Source organism: Condylostylus longicornis, unplaced genomic scaffold (assembly GCF_029603195.1).
Source record: "Condylostylus longicornis isolate FDR11 unplaced genomic scaffold, ASM2960319v2 ptg000004l, whole genome shotgun sequence".
Taxonomy (NCBI): domain Eukaryota; kingdom Metazoa; phylum Arthropoda; class Insecta; order Diptera; family Dolichopodidae; genus Condylostylus; species Condylostylus longicornis.
The window spans coordinates 19,363,510-19,385,835 of record NW_026577973.1 but is presented as its reverse complement, the minus strand read 5'-3'; the positions used below and the strand labels follow the sequence as shown (position 1 = coordinate 19,385,835).

The 22,326-nt window shown below is 22.1% G+C and overlaps 1 protein-coding gene across 1 annotated transcript; it reads left to right on the top strand.

Annotated features, from left to right (window-relative positions):
* Positions 1-562: 562 nt before the first annotated feature.
* On the top strand, positions 563-19,002 carry LOC129608823 (GATA zinc finger domain-containing protein 4-like). The gene is made up of 2 exons (XM_055520563.1): positions 563-2,239; positions 18,256-19,002. The coding sequence occupies exons 1-2, from the start codon at positions 1,243-1,245 to the stop codon at positions 18,417-18,419; spliced, it is 1,161 nt and encodes a 386-aa protein (XP_055376538.1). The 5' UTR covers positions 563-1,242; the 3' UTR covers positions 18,420-19,002.
* Positions 19,003-22,326: the final 3,324 nt, after the last annotated feature.

The following is a 22,326-nucleotide window of genomic DNA, read 5'->3' as shown; positions in this document are numbered from 1 at the left end:
ATCTTTAGCGTATTGCTCTGTTCGTACTTTTATGTGTGTGTGAAATTTATTATAAAATTGTCGGCCATTATATTAGAATGAAAGAGATAAACATATAACTTATACATTATTCAGCTTAACTTATTTCTGATATAAAAGAAAATAAAAAAAAAACATTTTTTGTTGTACAATTTGCTGCTGCTGCTGTTGCTGCCGTTGTTAATGAAATCAGTAAGGGGAAATTTGAAGAAAAAACAAGAACAAAAAAGTTACAAAATAAAAAGAAGACAAAAACACAAAATCAAATTTAAGGTTTATTTTTTTTTTTTAATATTTTTTAAAGAGACTGCGAAAGCATTATAGATATTGAGTTGATGTAGAAAAGAGAAGTAAAGATAGCGTGAAAAAATAATGAATTTTGTAGAGCTTGCGTAATGCGTAGTTTTATAAAATTTTAATTTTTAATATATATACACACACACACACAATACGTAATTTTACTGTAGTTTTACTGTAGATTTTGTATCCGAACTTTATACTTTACTTTATTTTTCATTTTTTGTTTGCGTTTTTTTTTTCATATTGAAGCGACTCTCAATTTTGCTGTGATTCCAATTTAATTTAGTTGAATCATTAGCTTGTGGACATCAGACTTAAGTAGACGTGTTGTCGTTGCGGGTAAAAAAAAATAAAATAATTGTAAATTTTCTTATTTGGTTGTTTTAGTTTCGAGGTCGAGTATAAGAAAAAAGTTTTTAAAACGTTTATAATTTTTTAAAATAAATCGATAAAGTTTAATATTAATTTATAAAATAGGTTTTCAAAACTTCAAAAATAAATAGAGTGTAAAAAGAATATTGAATTTAGTAAAAGAAAAAATAAAAAATTATTTTTAAAATTTTCAAATATGCATAAAATAAAATCAAATTTAATTTTTAATATAAAAGAAATTTTAATTTGTAATTTGAAAAATAAAAATGTTTAAAATATTTTGTCTTCAATTTTCAAACATTTGAGTAACTATGGTTAATAACTATAATAAAATATTTTTATACATCTGTAAGTAATTATTGTTAAAAATCGATAAGCTCGTATAGTACAAAATAAATTCGTATTATAAATAAAATAAAATTAAATTTATAAAAATAATAATAAAAAAGACGGATTTTAATGATTTTATATTTATTGAATTTAAACTTATTACTCTAATATTGAATTGATCGGAAAAGAAATAAAAAAGCAAAAATTAATAATTTAAGGAAAATGACAGCAAGCCATATGCAATTACAACAACCTAGATTGGTTAAACCTATTGGTTTACCAACTAATGGATCTCGACAATTTTTACCAAATTCATTTTCATTTGATACTCCACCACCACCAGCAGTTGCAGCTGCTATTGCAACAGTTGTTAAAACAGTACCGAGAACAATAGGTACAAGGCGTTGTCTTTTTGGCAAACCCGAACCTGGTTCAATTAAAGCAATTTACAAAGAAGAGGTAGAACGCCAGAGGCAAATTACAATTAATAGATTTGGATTTGATGTTAAAACAGAAAAATTTGTTAATAATACAGATGACAAAAATTCGAATACAAATATTAGTAATAATTTAATGACTGATACCAATAATGTTGAACCATCAATTTCAGCATCATCTTTATCATCACCATCATTAACTTCATCATCATCTTCAATATTACAAAACAAAGACGAAACGTTAAATGTACAAGAACAACAAGAGAAAATATCTACATCAATTTCAGAACAGCTTTCAAGTGATAATAGTCTTAATAATAATTATAATAACGTTAATATAAATAATACTGATTATATTAAAAATAACGAAGAAAATAAAAAAGAATGTCCTATTGATAGTAATAGTAATAATAATAACAAAGTAACATCAGTAATAAATTGTGATGAGGCCAGAGGCAATATATATAATAATATTAATAATAATAATTGTGAAACTACATCAATAACAACAACAAAATTGAATTGCAATAATAATAATAATAATAATAATAGCAATGAATGTGATTTTTATTCGTGCAATCAGAATACAAATAATTTATTAAATAACAATAATATTATTAATAATAATTATAATGATATAACGGAAGCAATATTATCATCATCATTACCTTCATCACCGTCATTATCATTATCACTGATTTCACCAATGAAATCAATTAAAAAATCAAGTGAAAAGAAAAGTGAAAGAACGCAACCCTATTTAAAACAGAGTAGAATAACTGGTAAGTTAAATTCTTAAATTAAATTCATTTTTTAAATTAATAAGACGCAACTATACCAATAACAAATTGAAATATTTGCTTTAATTATAAGTATGAGAAGATAGAATTTTGTTCAGGCAAGAATTTTATAAAATTGATTTTTCATTTCATAAATTTTCAAACTGGCTTAGTATAAATAAACTTACATGTGTTACCTTATATTGTTAATTGTATGATTGCCGAAGTATTTACAGATATGTCTAAATTGTAAAAATAACATTCAATTAAAAAAGGTACCTATTTAGTGAGCATTCAAGTTTGACCCTTCCATATATACCTTCATGACTATTCTATTATCAATAAGTTCACATTTTTTTTTTGAATGTGTATCATATCATAATTTTAACTTTAAGTACAAAAAAAAACATTCACTTTCACTATTTTCCAATTTTTTTCATTTTATTTTTCATGCTCACGAGAAAAAAATTTTTTACTCACAATTATCACCACATTTTTATAGTAGATTTTCCCTCCAAAAGTAAAAAAATATATTTATACACTAATACTTTTTTTTTTATTTTAATTTAATTCAGAATTTATTATTTACTTTCTTTTACCGCCAGTTTATTGATGACAAAATTTTGTTTTTGATCTTGCGTAAAAAAAAACACAATTTCTATCTATACTTATTTAAGTATTCCTGCGAAAGAAACGCGAAAATATTTTTGGTAAAATGTTTTTTTTTTATGTTTTATATAAGTATATTATAAAATACATACTTAGTATATTTATTTAGCTTTATTTTAAATCTTGTTACTAAAAAGTAGACAAAATAATTTTTCTTAATTTAAAATCGCGCCAAATTCATTTTATTTATACTTAAGTAAATTTAAATGAAAAATCCAAAATTTATAAAAATACACTTAACTACACAAGTGTGGTTCACATGTATAAAATTTAAATTTAAATATTTTTACAATTATTTTGACTTAAACTAACTACATACTCATGTATGTATGTATATTTAAGTGATGATAATTGATAGCATTAAAATTAGATCTGAAACACTTAGAAAAGGGAGAATTTATTGCATTTATAGTTTAAAGTTTTATAATAGCAAAATTTGTTCAATTATTTTCACCCCATATCAAGTGTTAATTATTATTCTTTATTTTTTTTTCCATATTTACATCAAAATCAATTAATTTCAATCAATTCTCTAACTGTTCATAACTATCTATTTATTAATTTAAGGGTAGAATCGGGTCAATTGAATAGCTTTTAAACAAGTGAATAAAAAATTTATAAGTTTTATTTCAAAACAAGTTTCTCCCAATTAGTTACTTATATAAGTTGTAAAGTAAAAAAAAATAGTGATCATATTAATGGTCTAAATATAAGTATATAAAAAATTTCGCCAACATAGCGAATAAAAGTCGAAATCAGTAGCAAAAGTACTTACATAAGTTACTAATTAATAATTTATATTAATTAATAATTTAATTAATTAATTAAAAGAATATTTTAAATTTTGCCTTATAAGATCTTACAAGATTTTACGTAGATACTATCAAATTATTAATTAATTATTATGTCTACAAAAAATACTTAGGGTAAGTATATATGTACTTGTACATACAAGTCAAAAACAATTCAATTGTTTAGAAATACTTTATTTCCGGGTTCATTAAGTCTTATTATTAATATTAAGTACCAATACATTAGAACAAATGAGACTTCACCAGTATGATTGTATTTATTTTGCAAATAGTATTTTATTTTATATAAAATAAATGTATATGTAGGTATATTGTGAAAATATTCAGTTATATATTGATTTGAGATGAGTTAAAACAAATAATCAAACACTTGGAATTTTAATTTAATCGTTTTATACACATTTAATCGCTTTTATTACTTTATACAATTAAAGTACAATTATTAAATAAAGAGATACTAGTATTAAGAAAGAAATTAGTATTTCGGGACAGATTTACTCAATATTCAAATTGAATAAAATATAATTACCTATACTTGCATATTGTAAATATATATTACGTGGTTGCATTGTTTAAAAGGAAAATACATGAGGTACCTGTCCTACTTATTTTATCTAAATCGGTGCATACTTCCTTTCTTTACCTACCCAGTTTACATACCTGTTTCTTTTATAATAAAGAACAGGAAACTTGTAACAAATTATAAATATACATCGTACTCACATACACACAACATGAAGTACATTATTCTTATGCATTTAACTGCATGTGATATTTATTAATGTGTAATTTTCGTACCAAATCCTAAGAGCAGGTAATTTTAAAAATTTTCTCTCTTCTTGCAAAATTAAATTTCTTTTTACAAAGTATACAAAACAAAATAAATTTTTTTTTTCTTTTTATTAATGAGATCAATGAGGAGTAAAAAAAAATTGGCGCGCAAAATTTTCTCATAAGTATTCCATTTGTATTATAAAAACGTCTTTCACCTATACAAAAAAAATGACAAAAACAAAACGGAAAATATGCGACAAGTTTTGTTTTCATTACTTGTCGTAGGTATGTACATGTGTTCGAACATAAATATATACACTTACGTACATATGGTATTTGGAAAAAAAAATTGTGATTTTTATTTTTACTTTTTTTTCCTTTTGAATTTTTAAGGATTCAAAATTGAAGGATATATTAAGTAAAAGGAAAAAAGTATGAAAAAAATAATAAACATCTGTTTTCCTTCCTTTCTGTAGTAAAAATTCAACATTTTTGAAATTCTTAAGGCGCAAAAATCAAACAACCCCAAGTGTAAAAAGATCCAATTGGAAATAAAATGGAAAAAAAATTCTCTTACCTTTCTTCGACTAAAAGGAAAAAGTTAAATAGTTATGTTTTTTTTTTAAGACTAGCGTTGCGATGAGAATTTAATGTTGATTTGTTTCAATTTTCTCGCTTGCTTATGTTGACTTAAGAATTTTTAAAGATTTTTTTAAGTGGAAGAAATAGATTATTGTTAATGAATTATAAAATTAGTTGAACAATTTCAGTTAATTGCTTACTAAGGCTATAATAATAGGTTTCAAAAATTTTCAAAAGAAAAATTAAGAAATAATTTAAAGAAGTATGTTCGAAGACTTTTGGATAGATTCATAAGAAAATACATTAAGAAATTCATATGAAAAATTTTGAAAGCGAAATGCATCTAAATAAGCTATCTAAAAAATTCTAAATAAGCTATTTAGAAAACTTATTGAAAAAATAATTTAATTGTAAAATCTTAAATCAACAAGAAAATTAATTAAGTACTTAAAATCTTGAGATGTAATAAGCGAATTCGGCTCAGTATTTAAAAATTTTTGTCTCCTTTGATGTGATCACACCACAAGAAAAAAATTAATGACCCGGTGCATAAATATATCACAAATTGCAATGGGGTTGTATTATTCTCGTTACTCTATAAGAAGCATAGTGTCCAATTCATCTCAGTTTGTTTTGAATAAAATTTATTATTAGAACACTTCTAATACTGAATCATAAAACAAGCATATTTTTTTTCATATAAGTATTTTGTCGTTAAAACTAGATTGACTTATTTTTTATTTTTCAATATATAAAATAAATATGTATGTATGTATAACTACAAAATCTACTAAATACATATACTTATATAAATAATACTATTGTCAAAAAAAATGATCAAACGTGACTGTACTAAAATTAAAGCTAAAAAACAAAATAAACAAAAAAAAAATCCAATAAAAAAAATTGAAATAAAAAAAACAACACATACATATATATGTACGAATGTACATACATACATACGTATACTTTCAATTTTTATAAAGTCAAATTATAATTTTTCTTATCTCAAATCAGTGTTACCAAATTATTGAAAATTTTACAAAAAAATTGTTTTCGTTCTTAATCTACCTTAATCTATACGTAATTAAATTTTCCAATTAATCGCAATAACTGTAAAATATAGTTTAATATTTTGTAATTACTTAAATCAATTAATTGAAAATTATTTTATTTAAATTTAATAACTAATTTTCAACAATTTTTTAGAAAAAAATTTGCTTTTATTTATAATTACATGACTATTACAAATACTTAGTGGATAAACTTACAAACGTACATGAAATTTGTTGCTATGCGTTCATATCTTGTATAGATATGCTTATCTTCGTATTATATATACCTACATACATACATATGTAGTAAATAGAATGTATTTTATTTTGTCCCATTAGAAGTAATAAAATCCTTGTATATCTACTGACTTTACATAATAATTATTAATAAATTGATAACTGTGTGTTAAAATTTTAATTAACACGCATAATTAATTTCTATCAATCGAATAATTTGAAAATTATTAAGACTAATAATTTTGTTATTAAGAAATATACGTTTTATGAGGAAATTTTCTGTGCAGACCATCAATCACTTTTTTTCTAAAAATTGATAAAACATTTTCCTAAAAATTTTTTTGTTTTTGAAAACAAAAAAGTAAATATGAATGTTTATATGTATATTGTATGTATTTGTTTAAATATTTGGAAAATTGATTTCGTCTACCATTTTAAATAATACAGTAACAAACTAATTGCTATTATTTATAAAGTAATATGATTTTCATTAATGTGTATATGAAGTTATTTAGCAAAATATACATACATACAAAATATTTTATATGTCATCATCATCACAATCATGATAATCATCATCATCATCACTTTATTCAAATAACATCATTCTATTTATTAATAAGACAAACATAATATATACATAGTATACTTATTTTTGTGTACATGATGTAGATATGTAGGCATATAACACGCAAGTTAACACCGCAATCGCAATAGTTGTTTTTTTTCCAAGTAAAAAAAAAGCTTCTAATTGTAAACACAGCATAAGTACATATAAATATTGTTACGCAATTTTGAAGGTTGTTTTTCTATTATCATACATATATGCACATATACATACTTATATCTATGTATATATGTATAGTGTTTTTTTTTGTTTCCAATGTTACGCACATTTTTATCATCATTTTAAATTAGTATGAAAAATAAGTACAAATATGTATGTATGTATGTATGTATGTATATGCACATTTTATATATGTACAAATTTATGAAATATTAATTATACAGTCGAATGCAGATTAATTTTTATTTTACGAAGGTCGACATTTCTGTACTTAGATCCATGAATCTAATAGTATAGTACCTGTATATTTATAAGTACTTCATTAATATGAAAGATTCTTAATCATGAGTATAACAATTTCCAAAATTATGTACATATATATGAATGCATATAATTACTTAAATTTGAAAAATAAATTAAAAAAATAATCGTAATTTTAGTTTAAATTGTTTTAAATTTTAAAAAGTTTTGCTAACTTAATTAAATATACATACTTGTCTTACAAAATTGATTCGGCAATATAATATGTAAGAAGTAAGTTATACATATATTTAATTGTTTCTTAAAATTTTTAGTTAATGAAAATCGTAAAAATGCAAATACTTATAAATAAACACTTTAAATATTCTTATATTTTCTAATACTTTCCCGTAGAAAAGGTTTAACAATATTAAATTAAAAAAAAATTAAAAACAAAATAAAAATTTTTTATATATGCATGTGTGTACATTATTGAATTTATATTTTATGATTCGAACTAACACTTACACCTCATAAAATCTACCTCAATATTTTTTATTAAAAAAAAAAATTAATAAAATAAGTATAAGTATGCAATGTCAAATTAAGAAAAAAATAAAAAATTAAAATTTATGCTAAATGTACCTTGCCCGCTGCCCCAACAATAAATAAAAATAATGATTTCCTCTCCTTTTACACTCTTATTTAATTTATTCAGCAAAAAGCAAGTGGCAACATAAAATTTACTTATTTAAAATTAAATTTTATTTCTGTGGTAGGCTTCAACTAAGTTTCTGCCAGTTTCTGCTTATTAATTCATTTGAGATTCAATAAAATTTTGGAAAATTTAAAATGTTATTATGAATGTTTTTAGTTTCTGTGTACATACATACTTACATTTACAATACTAAGTATTTTTACCCTAGACCTACCCATTAACAAGAAAAAAAAAAGAAATATTTACCCGCCAAAAAAAATTTTTTCCTAATCTTTTTTTAGTTAATAAAAAATAATAAGAAAAAAATATTAAAATTGTTTTTTTTTTTTTTTGTTATAACGAAAATGTTTTTCTTTTAAATTAATTTAAATTTCAAATTTTGACATTCATACAAACAAACCTATCTGCATACATACGTATATGTATAATGTATGTATATATGTAAAACGTTAATAATTTATTTTCATATTTTATTTATGTTGATAAGAAAATTATTTTGTTGTCATTTTTTATTTTGAACTTTTTTTTTCTAAATTTTTAAATCTCTAATCTATTTAAAGTTTAAAAATATTAGTATACGTATGTAAGTATGTTGTTTCTTTTTCGGTAAAGTACAGTTTTCAACATTTTTTTTTTGAATAAAATTAACAGAATCTACTAACTAACCATCTATAAATACAAGTATGTGCTGCATATATTAATGATTTGTCTGTATGTATGGCCTCTCGCAAATAAAAAAAACAACAACAAAAATGAGTAATAATTTTGTTGAGTAATAAAAGTTTGAAAGCTCCTTTTTTTTTTAATTTAAATAAACGTTTTTTAACGCTTTAAATCAAAATTTTTTTTTCATTGTATTTGTTGTTGCTTGCTTTGTCACAGATGCTATATTTTTGCTTTAATAATAAATATTGTTTTTTTTTTTATTTATTTCAATTTTAATAAAAATATACATAAGTAAAATGCTTGTGTATATTTTATTGCTTATACATACTTACTCTTTGCTTATCATTCAAAGTTGTTTAGCGTTTTTTATTTTATTTTTAAGTTATTTCAATATTAAGATGTCATGCTTTTATTAAATAAAATAAAAAAGTAAAAAGCACAAAAATTCCATTTTAAATTCAATCTTTTATTTAAAAATTAATAGGTATGTTGTTTATGTACTCGTACACATGAATGTGTGTAAGTACAACATAATGTGTATAATAAATTGTACATACATGTATGTACATATAATGCCACTATAAGTATACAAATTGTATGTATCTCTTTTTTAATAGTGGACTTTTAAATGGTGTTTGTTGGATAGGAATTTTGTATTGAAGATATACATACATACATAGATATATCATACTTACTTATAGGTAGATATCTTGAATATTTTATTAATTTTTTATTTTTATTTTGGATATATTCACAATTAAATTATTTATTTTTATAATAAAACGCGTTCGTATATAACAAAAAAAAAACAGCAACCAAAAAATTAAAAGAAAACATCATCATATCTTTAGCTTTTGATTGTTTTTGTTTGTCTTAAATTTCCCGCCAAAATTTTCAAAAACGTGAATGGTTTAGTAATTTCTGCACAATAAAAATAACCGAAAAAAAAGCTTTATTTGAATTTCTGTTTTTTTTTATTTTGACGCTTTAATTTTATTATTATTATTTTTATTGCTATTATTTGATTAAAAAAATAAATAAAAGAAGACAAAATTAAAAACAATCTACATAATTATATACCACATACAAACTTACTTATGTATACCAAAATAATAAAAAATAAAATTCTTTTTCAACTTAAAATAAAAATAGGAGAGTGGGTGACGCGGTTTTTTTCACATTAATCAATTAAAACATAGCACATTTTCAATTAATTAATTAATTAATTATAATGTTCCCGTAGTAATAATATTTTTATAGTTATATTCTTTAAATAAGTGTATAGATTGTATATGTTGAAGTATTTCTAGACTACACGGAATAACCAACAACGATGACAAGAAAAAATTGATGTTCTTATTAAGAATTGAAATTCAATATTGAAATGAACTTTTTATATTAAAATAAGTTTATAAGTAAACGTACGCATTTATATACTTACATTACATGTATTTAAATAAGTACTTACAATTAATTATTGATAATTGGGTAAAAATACGACATACTTCATATATTTAACAAGTTTTTTGAACAGTGCAAAAAGATCAGGACAATTCTATAAAAAAATAAAGCCATTACCAGATCTCCTCTTGAAAAAGTCCTCTTGACGAAAAATATTATCTCATCTTGATTTACTTTTTTTTTATTAAAATATTTGGTATTCGATAATTCGAACACTAACTGTTTTAATATAAAAATTATTTTAAGTTATCAAATTATGTAGCGATAGTTGTATTCTTTTACCGTTATACAAAACTATTATACATATTTGTACTTAATTAAGTAAATTTTAATGTTTAATAATACTATACATAAGTAGCCGTAAAAACGATATAATAATTGCTTTTTGAATAATCAAATCACGTAAAAAATTTTGTAATATTTAAGCGTGAGGCTTTTTTTTTGCGTTTTTGGCTTCTTTAATAAAATTATTGTACGTACATACGTAAATGTATATACATATGTGCATGTATGAATTTGTACATAAAGTGCATAAAGAATTTTAACTGATCAAATTAAATTATGTGTTACAAAACAACTCACTATAAAATCATATTATACAAAATATGTACTTAATAGGTATCTAAATTCACATTTTTACATAATTGTGTTTGCATAAATATATATTTATAAATGTACAAACATGTTATATATACATAGATACATATAAAGTAATGTGTAATTAATATGTATAAAAAATATCGAAAAGGAATAAGAAATAAAACAGGTAATGGCAAACAACATACTAAAAATAAAATTTTCAACTGTTAAGTAGTTTGACTTCGTAAGTTGTTTTGAAAAGAAAAAACAAATTTTTTTTCTTCTTTTTTATTTTTTCACTTCTGGCACACTTTCAAGGCGTGCAGAAAAGCAGAAATCTAAAAATGAATAATAAAAAAAATTAACAAAAATATAAAATGTTTGTAAAAAAATAAAAAAAAAAACTGGTGTTAACTGAAGATCTTATACCTATACTTATATATGTATATACATACCCTCTTATGTATATACATACTTTATGCGTATATATATACAAATGAATAAGTATTGTAAAAATGTATACATACACAATCAAAATGATATTAATTTTTATTAAAAAAAAGGCACGTATTAAATTAGGAGATATTGTCAGTTAATGGTTTGTTTTAAAACTGTAATTATAATTTTTTATTGCCATTTTATTGCGTATAACAATTATTTATGTACCCATTTACACAAATAAGATCTAATTTAATATGTGTACTTGCCTAATTATTTTTTTTTTGTTAAAAATTTATAAATTTTTTCATAGTTTTTAAATCAAATATAAAACAATTTTATTTGAAAAATTATAGTTAAACTAAAACAAATTATTTTTAATGTTTTTTTTTATTTATTTTGAACATTCTAATTTCATTAAAGTTGTTTTACACGTTTGTTTTGTACAATATTTTTTTTTTATATTTTTTCGTTGTTTTCAAATATAATAACATTATTTACACTATAATAATTTTTAATACTAATTATCTAATAATAAATAAATAAGGAAAAACTGATATAAATTTTATTCATACTCCTAATATAAAAATAAATAGTTGCGGGTTTAAATTATTCAGTCTTACATACATACGTATAAATAGATTAATATTGTTATCTTCGACAATGCCTGGCAATGTCAAAATATTTAAATAGAAAATTAGCCTAATTATTATTTTATGCGAAACATCATCATATTACATACACATGCATATTAATTTACTGCATATACCTACTTTATTTTAAAATATGAGCTATTTTTATATTAAGTACAATTGTTTGTCAAGCACAATTTAAAATTTAAGTACAACAAATATAAGAATTCCAATTTCTATTTGATTAAATTTTATAAGAATTGAGAATTTTGTTATTTGATTTCACCTCAACATCTTTGACTATAGTTTTTAAAAAACAAAATATTTTTATTCAATCTAACTATGTACATATGTACATATGTGAATGTATATGTTTATTTATCTGAAATGAATAGTAATTTAGAGAAAGAGAATTTATTTTATTTTTCTCTTTTCTTGAATTTATTATGCTTAGCGCAACTACAGATTTTTTATTTTTGGATTTAGAAAATATAAATGCAAAAACCTGTTGACCGACTTTAATACATAAAAAGAAAAATATCTAAGTATTTAATAATGGAAAAATAATAATATATATATATGTATGTATGTATGTATGCACATTATATGTACGAATGTAGATGAAGTATAAAATATTTGATTTAGTTTATTGAATTGTTTCAAAAACAATATACAAGTACATTTGTTCGTATTTTTTTTTTTAAATGAAATCATAAATAAAAAGTATATCTTAAATTAAAGAGAAATTTGAAAAATTTACAAGTAAATAACAAAGTATTCATAAAGCAGAAAAATATTAAAAATGATTAAGACAAAGTTGTAAATTTCTTTTTTTAATTTGTAATGAATTTAATTGATTTTTAGAAAATAATATTAGTCTAAGAAATTGAAGCAAAAAAAAATTGTGTCACACTATATTTAGAATGCAATTTTAATTGAATTTAATCTTTTGATCTTAGTGTCAAATACACTCTTTCTCACGCACTCATACACCTTTTCGAATCAAAAGAAATTACTTTATTTTTAAAACATACAAAATTATATTTTTTAAATTGAAAATGAATTTATCTGATTGAAGAATTTAAAATATAATACTTTAATTCGATGTTGGATATTTCAACTATTCCTTAAGAACGTCTCTTTAGTCTTAAATCATCAGGAATATTTAAATAATTAAAAGTTTACATACATATATTAAAAGTTTCCAAGTACTTAGACTAATAACAGAAAAATATTGAATTAAATGGCCCGGCCTCTTGTCAGCAGTTTCGTACATCCCGCACTTTTTTCATATTAATAACATTTATATTATGACATCAACTTTAACTCTAAAACATATTTTCTGACACCAAGACTGTAAAGCCCTAACTTTATAAATCTTTTTCCTTTTTATTATTTTTTTTATTACAATAAGTTGTTCAATCGGCAGGCATATTTATAAATAAAATTGTTATAAAAATAACTCTTTTTCTTGATTTATGTATTATTATTTTTCAAAATAATCTGTTATACTTAAGTGCATACATACAAAAAAAATTTATAATACTTAAATTATAAAGAATTTCGCGCGCTTTCTTGTCTTATTGAATTGTTTTAAAATTAAATTGAACAAAAGCCAAAAAAAAATATTTAAGATTTTTTCTAATGATTTTTAAATATTTATTCAAAAACATGGTAATGTGATGTTATACGAGTATTTAAGAATAAAAAAAAATAAAAAACAAATAAAAATTTTATTTTTTAATTTATATTTTGTTATTTTCATTTTTAATTTTATTTTTAGAAATTTTTTATATACTCGCTTGGTGTTTTTAATAAAATAAAAATTTGTTATACAAAATTTATGATTTTATTCTTTATTATTTTAAATATTTTTGGTTTTGTATTTCTATTTTACAAAAATTGCATTTTTGCCAAAGTGCTTCAGCTATTTTCTGAATTCCAACAATATAAGTATATTTTTTTATAAAAGAAATTACAATTTCAAATTCACTTTAAGTATTGCAAATTTACAAAAGCAACTCTTTCAAGCGAGTGATAATGTGCAATGTGTTATGCAAGCAGCAATATTTAGTAAACGTGCAGCAATTTGAAAAAATCTTGTTTAATTTGCACTTATGATAAAAGAAAAAGTACTTACAGCAGTAAATTTATTTTATTCTTAAGTATCTAAGAATAAATTATAAAATTATTATCATTAGAAAATTTGTTCAAGTACGGCAATTGAACAATTGAATATTTCCTCAAGAATTTTTTTACGGATAATACATTCGTATATGTGCATAAGTATGTACGTAACTATAATGCTTATTTAAACATTTAGTTTAAATTTAAAAAGTCTATTTTATATTTTGTGTAAATGAAAACAATCGTTAAAAATTAAGTTACTTAAATCAATCATTTCATAGGAAATATGAGGAAGTCTAGAAAATTTTTGAATCTATTTCTCCATAAATGTACGGGTATATATACTTTATGTACAAAAATTAACGCGTTTCTATGCCAATATAAAAACGTATTTTTTATTTACATTTTTCACAATAAAATAATAATGGTGATCACATAAATTACTTCAATTAAGCTTCAATTGAAAATTCTGTTCCAATTTTATGATTTTATTTTCATCTTTTTAATATTCGGATTGATAGTGTTGCTTTCGTTTCTAATTTTTTATAATTTTTTCATTTTGTTCAATTTAGGTCACTTAAAAAACCATTTGTTTAAAGTAACATACTTTAATAATTTGTTTCAATACAAGTTTTAAAACAAGAAGTTTTGAAATATTTTATTGAAGCAGTATGAGCTTTTAATGTTTTTTTTTTCATTTTGTATTGTTCAAAGGCTTAATTTGCTTTGAAAAACACTAAAAATAGTAAAAATGAGAAGTTTTCTTACAAACTAAAATACAATAAGTACGCATACTTGGATGCTTAGCTTGTTCATGTAATTAAAAAAGTTTATGAAACTTTTGAAATGAAAATGTAAAGTGCTTTTAAGATTTCGTCAGGTCTGTTTAATTAATTAAGTTTTTATTTTTTTTTTGGCTCCAGATATTTTAATTAAAATTGACCTAGTTACTACATATAAATATTAAAAATTAAGAAAATTGCATCAAATGTGGAAAGAATGTCAAACGCCCGTAATTAAAAGTTCTGAGGCGGTTTCTCAAACAAAAATTCAAACAAAAGCTGACTAGAAGTTGCAGTCTTAAGCTTTTGAATTGTTATTGCAGAATTTTCTAGAAATGCAGTTTTGATTTTACATATGAGTTACTTAATTGTATTGTCTTCTACCTGAAATAATTTCTTTATGTAAATGCTTAATAAATGAATAAAATAAAAATTTCATTCTATATTATTCCGGCCATTTTTCTATTGAATTTAATTAGAAATCAGTTTAATTAGATAAAACACTTAATTTCCAGTTTTATTATTTTACCAAAAATCTAATACTTAATTGGAAGCAGTCGTATTTTAATACAAGCTGCTCTTTATAATATCATTAATTGGATGACATACTTATGCGAATATCAAGTGTACATACATATATGTATCTGCATAAATAAATACGTATGTATGTTCTTACAAATAAATAATTCGTTCAACTTAATTATTTTAATGGTCGGCTACTGATAAGTATACAATATTAAATAGAAAGTGACAAGCATTATAGAAACAAAAACTAAATTAAAGTATTTATGTATGTATGTATAAATAATAATGACGATTTTTATTATTATATTAAATTAATTTTAGTGTTTACTGTTGATAAAAGACAAAAAAAAATTTACTTATTGAAAATAAAAGTGTTTTGTCTTCCCCTCTCCTTGCATTCTCACTTGGACTATCAATTTTGTTTTTGTAATTCACACATTCTTATTTACTAGTAAAATTTATATACGAGACTTGTGGTTTTTAATGATAAAATTTTCAACAAAAATATTTTCTTTTATAATATTAAATAGAGTTACTACTTAGTACGAATTGAGCCACAATAATTTAGAGTTACAAAATTTTGAAAAGAATTTTGTTTAAAATTGTAAAGTGTGTAAGTTGTAATTACTAGTTTAGTAACTACATATGTTTATTTTGTTCGAATAAAACCAATAGTTATGAAATTTTTATTTTGAGAGTCTTATTTAACTTTTCTTCTATTTGTTTTGGTTAGAAGTAAGTATTTAAAATTTAATAAAAAATATTTATAAATTAAGTATGCTTACCATGTTCATGTTCTATTTAAAAATGAATAATTGATTGAAATCGAAACGCATACTTGAGTAAAAGGCTGATTATTATTCAAAGCGTTTATTATTGGTTTTTAAAAATTATTCAACTTGTCGTGAATTTTATAAATCATTACTTATATTTGTTAAAAATATTAAATATAATTTTTTCGAAATAAGTAATAATTTTAAATTAATTTTTTTTGCAATATGTTAAAAGAAAATATTCTTCAATTCAGAACAAAAAAACTTTGTAAATGTTAATTTTGTCCAATACTTAAGTATTTACATTCCCATTTATACACCTTATCGAACTAATTATCTTCCAAGAGCTAATCAAATTAACTAATTTAAAGTTAATTTTTAATTATAAAAATAAACTTAATTAAAAGTACACAAAATACAAAATGCAAGTCCATTTGTTTCAAGATAGTGGGAAACGCCGAAAGTAATGAGAACATTTAGTAATAAAATTTAAGTACATACATACATATAAATATTAAATAAGTATTAGCTATATGCTTTTTCAAAAACTGTTCAAAATCATTTATTTGAAATTTTGATATTATTTTGTCGCTTCAATATCTGATAACATTCCCAAATATCCTTTTAATATTGAGCCATCGTAATTTTATAAAATTGAGTGAAAGTAATTTAATAAATTTTATTAGATATTGATAAAAAATATCATTTTCTCAAAATAATTTCCATATGTTTAAGATAATAATTTACTGCATTGCATTTTGTACAAAATGTATCGAATATCATAATATTAAAGAAATAAAGAAAAAACAAAAAAAAATATTAATTCCTCTTACTTTTTATTAATTTATTATTTCCTTCCATATTACATACATACATACTTGAAATATAAAGAACAATATTATGTAGTCGAGTAACTAAATATCAAATTATGAAAAAATTAGTGTATACATGAACAATTAAAATGACTGACAAGACCTCCCGTATTAAATTACCAAAAAAAAAAAAAAAACAACAAAAACGAAAAAAAGGAAAGCAGAAAAATTATGAGTTAAGTATACGGGATCTTCTATACTCTCTATACTCCACGAAATATGAAACATTGAATATGAGAATTTTCTTTTATATTTATAAAATGAATTTTTCTACTTGACCAATTTATTAAGAGTTCATTATTCGGTTAAGAAGAAAATTTAAGATCCAAAAATTCATTGCTTTACTCAACGTATACCCTTATAGGTAAATAAAATAACTGAAAAAAGTATAGGATATCTTATAACAGATGTTGCAATTTAGAGTATTGTTACTTTTAAACGCATAAGATTTCATCCAAAATTGTCCAAATTGAACAACGGAAAAAAAAAATACTAATTTTTGATAAGAAAAAGCAATAAGTATGTGGAAAATTGGATTCAAAGAAAGTGAATGATTTGATTACTTAGTAAGTAGTAAAAAAAACAAAGGGTAAATTTAGTCATCAACAATAAATTAGTGCACTCATACTTGTGCGGTTAAAATTCATTTAATTTAATTTTTTTTTTCTGATTTTATTAACATTGTCATGAAATTCATCGGAATACGTAATTAATTATTAAGTATATTTAAAAATATACTTGAATACATACATACGTATGTATGTATGTAAAAATATAACATTGTTTTGCACCATATTTTATAACTTTTGTTGATTTTTTTGAAATAATGAAGAAAAAAAAAATTGAAGCAAACAAAAAATTGAATGTCATATGAATCATAAGTTTTAAATTAATTTATTTTTCTTTCAATGAAATTGGAGCAAGTTGTCTGATAATTTTATGTACTTATATATATATGTATGTATGTATAATAATACAAATATTGTATTAAAAATAAATTGGATACACTTGTACTTACTTATGTGTATTTTTAATTTCTTACTTAAATATTATTTTATAAACCTACATAACTAGCTTCTTATGAATCAATGTACATTATTTCGATTATCTAAAACACAAGTCCTTGACCAATACTTAAGTTGATTTATTTGTTTTTGTTTTTCTGATTAGTATGTTTGAGAGTATAATTGCGTCTTAATTCTTTAATAATAATTTTTTCTTACATTAGAAATATCTTTTTAATTTTTACAAAAATAATTAATATTTTTTTTTTTCATTTTTCTATTTCAGAATACAAATTTCTCGTTAAAAAATCACTCACTTTCAATACAAATGATAAGCCGAAGCCTCAGAAAGCAATAATTCATAATCTTTATAATAACAATAATCATCACCATCATCAGCAATCGTCGCATATTAGAGAAGATGTAATTGAAGACAATGTCATTTCATGAGGAGTTCTCATATTAATGAATTCAAAAAAAAGGACATCTTCTTTTTTTTTTTTTAATACAAAACAAACAATGAAAATTTTAACATTTAATTATGCATACCATAATTTTTTCTAATAAGAATAAAAAAATGACGAAAATTTATAGAAATTAGAATATAAAATGTAAAAAAAAAAAACAGGAAAATAGTCCATACGAATGATAAATACACATTTATGAATACACTCACACACACACTTGCATGAATCAAGAAAATAATCAAGATAATTTTGAAAAAGAAACCATGTTTAATCCTTGTCAATCATAGAGAAAGAAAAATTTAAGCATAGCATTTTTGTGTACAACCAAGATTTTTCGAGTCTTATAAAAAAGAAAAAATGTTGCACAAACGTTTGAAAGATGTCGCTCAAAATAAATTACATAGTATAAGTGAAAATAAATTTTTAATTCTTTCCATAACATTTTTTCATAAATTTCAAAAAAATAAAAATCAAAGAACTTCTTAAACTAGAATTGCTAAAGTAGAAGAATTTATATGAAAAGTTAAAATCGAGGATTCAAAAGTAAAATGGTTAAACGCCCACGCAGACATATTCCAAAGATCTTTATTCAATCGCGCGCACGCAATTAAGCAGTCCTACAGTTTGTAATCTTTTACAAACTGATTGCAATTTCATAATTTCAAATAATTTAGTTGTTTTAAGTGTCGGAGCGCAATTAATTTACAATCAAGCTATAATTGCAAAATTAAAAATCGCATGTCTGTTTGCGCCTTGAATCGGATAAAAAATCGGAAATTAAAAAATTTTGGTGTACCATATTCAAAAAAATGCTGTTTTCTTGCTTAATATAACAATATAACAATAGTATAAAAGTGATATATGAGTGACAGTTTTTTTCTTCCAAACAAAAAAATAGTATCAGGCACATAGAATGTCTTAAGAAATTATAATTGAAAGTGTGTAGATTTTAGAGATACACTTGTAAAACGGTATCAAGAATTGATCTCACAATTTATTATTTTTTTAATAATTTTATTTTAATTGGTTTATAATATTATTTTTTTTTTTTTTTTTTTATTTATAAAAACAGTTGAATTTGTTTTTTTAGTTTTTTTTTAATTTTTAATATAGATATTTTTTTTTGGAATTGTTTTCATTTTAATTTAAATTATTTCGAAATTAAAATATTAAAAACCCACCCTTTTTCAAGTTAAATAAATGAGAATAAAGAAAAGTAATTAAAGCAAAATAAGAAAAAAAAAATATTTATAAAATTAATTTAAAAAAAAGGAATAATTTATATGTAAATTATATATTTTGTGTGAATGTTTAAATTTAGAAAAAAAGAAGAAATTTAAGGTTTAAGTTTAAATTTATAATAAAAAAAAATTTTAGCTCGCTTTTTTTTTTTGTCAAAATTTCGTAATTTAATTTGTAAAAATAAAACATAGAAAGTATTTTTCTTTTTTTTTTGGTATGAAATCGTAAATTTTTGCAATTTTTGTTTAAATTCCCTAGAACTGCAAACATGAAACAAAAGAATTCAATTTTATGTATGTAATTGGAAAGGAAATGCAACCGACGATTACATTTTATTGTAATCATTTCGAAAAAGGAATTGTTTTCAATTATGTATAAATTTTATGAATATTTGTTTGTGTATTGTTAGTTAGAAAATAAAAATTTTAAATTAATTTTGTGGTCAAAAGAGTAAATTAGTAATAAAGTAATTAAAAATTTTTATATAAAATAATTTTGTATTTAATTTAAAAATAATTTAATTTAAAAAAAAAAAATGTTTTAAAAATTTGTACAGATTTAATATGAAAAAAGAAAATTGTAAAAATTAAAAAATTAAAATTGAGAAAAAAAATGGTAAAATATTACAAAAAACTAAAAATTATAGAAAATTTTCTAAACAAAAGTAAACTGTTAAAATAAAAAATTATTTATTCAATGATTTTCAAAAACAAAAAATTCAATTTGAAGTGTTTTCTTTATTATAAAGTTTATCATTATAAAAGTTTCAGGAAATTTGAGAGTCTTATTCTTTTTTTAATATGTAAGTACTAAATTTCAAGCTTTGACAAAATTCCTTAATACTAATAAATATCACAAATGTCTAGAATTTATCTGGGATAAAATTAAACACATCTGTGCCAAATTTTATGAAGTTTTACATAGCTTTCCAAATATCTAAAACTATTCTTTACGATTGTATGGCAGTTTCCCGAATCTGTTAAGTTATTTCATAAAAACTTAGGATTTATCTGAGCTGTAATTAGACACATGACTACCAAATTCCATACAGCTAGTTTTATTGGTTTTTGAAAAATTTAAAATAATATTTTTGAGCTAATGGAATTAGTTCAATTACAAATTGTGTTTTCCGTTTTTTTGTTTTTGAGTTAATGTACAAAGGGACGTAAAGAAAGGCAAACAGACGAACACTGGACATACGTGTTAGTCTGTCTGCCTTACAGACCAATACAGAATTTTACAATAGGGAGGAATACATGTTCACACTACGAATGATACCTATAAGATAAGTTAATATATCGCCCCATAAGGTGTAGAGTATAAGAATACTTTGTTTTTATTTTACAGGCATAATATATGTACATACATGCAATGTCAGTTTTTAACATTGGAGATCTTTTTATGCAATGAATAGTATGAAAAAACTTCAAATTCCTATTAAATTTATCAAAATTACTGCGTAACTAATTATACTTTAAGACATGCAGAGCAATTTTCTATACCAACTCTATAAAGAGTAAATGTTAAAAATAACTTGTGTGAAAACAACAGCAGACCAAATGTCATGATCTCAATAAAATTGATTCTATTTCTATTTTAAATTTTCAGCTAACAAAGAAAAATTTTCTTTGAAAAGCTTTACATTATGCATTGCATTTTACTATTGAAGAAATTCATCATAATATGTGTATATATGTACCACAATGATACATGTATAATGTGAAATATGTATGTAAACATAACCCCACTATACGGCATAGTACATCATACAATAGAAAATATAAAAATCTTATAAACAAGCAAAGTGTGGAATAATTTTAAAATTACGTCATTTTTAAGTGAATAAGAGATGAAAACTGAACGAATCTTGAAACAAAGAGAGAAAATCTATAATAAAACATTAACGAATTAAAAAGAAAAATAAAACAAAAGATTCAACAAAGCGCAATATTAATACACAAACAATATGCAAATATGAGCTATTGCAATTTGAAAGATCGGAGCTATGTAAATTGTATATACAAACATATGCATATGGTCTCTAATGTGTAAGTAGTCCAAGATCGGTTATATTAATAACTATTAAAAAATAATCAAAAGTTTTAAAATATATAAGTAGTAAGTTTAAGCTGATAAATTTAATGATTTTATAAGAAATGTACACGATTGGTTATCTTGAATCATTCATTCGTCTTTTTGCGAAAAAGTTTTTTAAATCTTAAAATTTATGATTTAAATTTAAAGTGCAACCTTCCTATTTAATCATATCAAAAACATGGCAACTATAACATTACTTCAGGCGCAGATTGATAACGCAACGAAATGTTGCAGAATATATGTTAAAATTATTGCAGAAATGGTTGTATTTAAATTGTTCATTAAAGTAAATTCTAACTTTGGGGATCAGTTCTAAACTAGGTCTACTTAATACGATCTGTTCTAATTCTAGCCTAATGTAAAGTACGTTCGATAAATCCAAACTGCAAAACTGCAAGAATTGCATATTCGATGATGATAGCTGGATTTAAAGTTCTAAAGGAAATTTTAAGTTTAGCTTCTGCAAAAATATTATAAATTTGAAGAAGAGCCTAATAGAAAAATCTTGGATATTGAAGAATTATTCGCTTACGATGTAAATTTTACAAAGT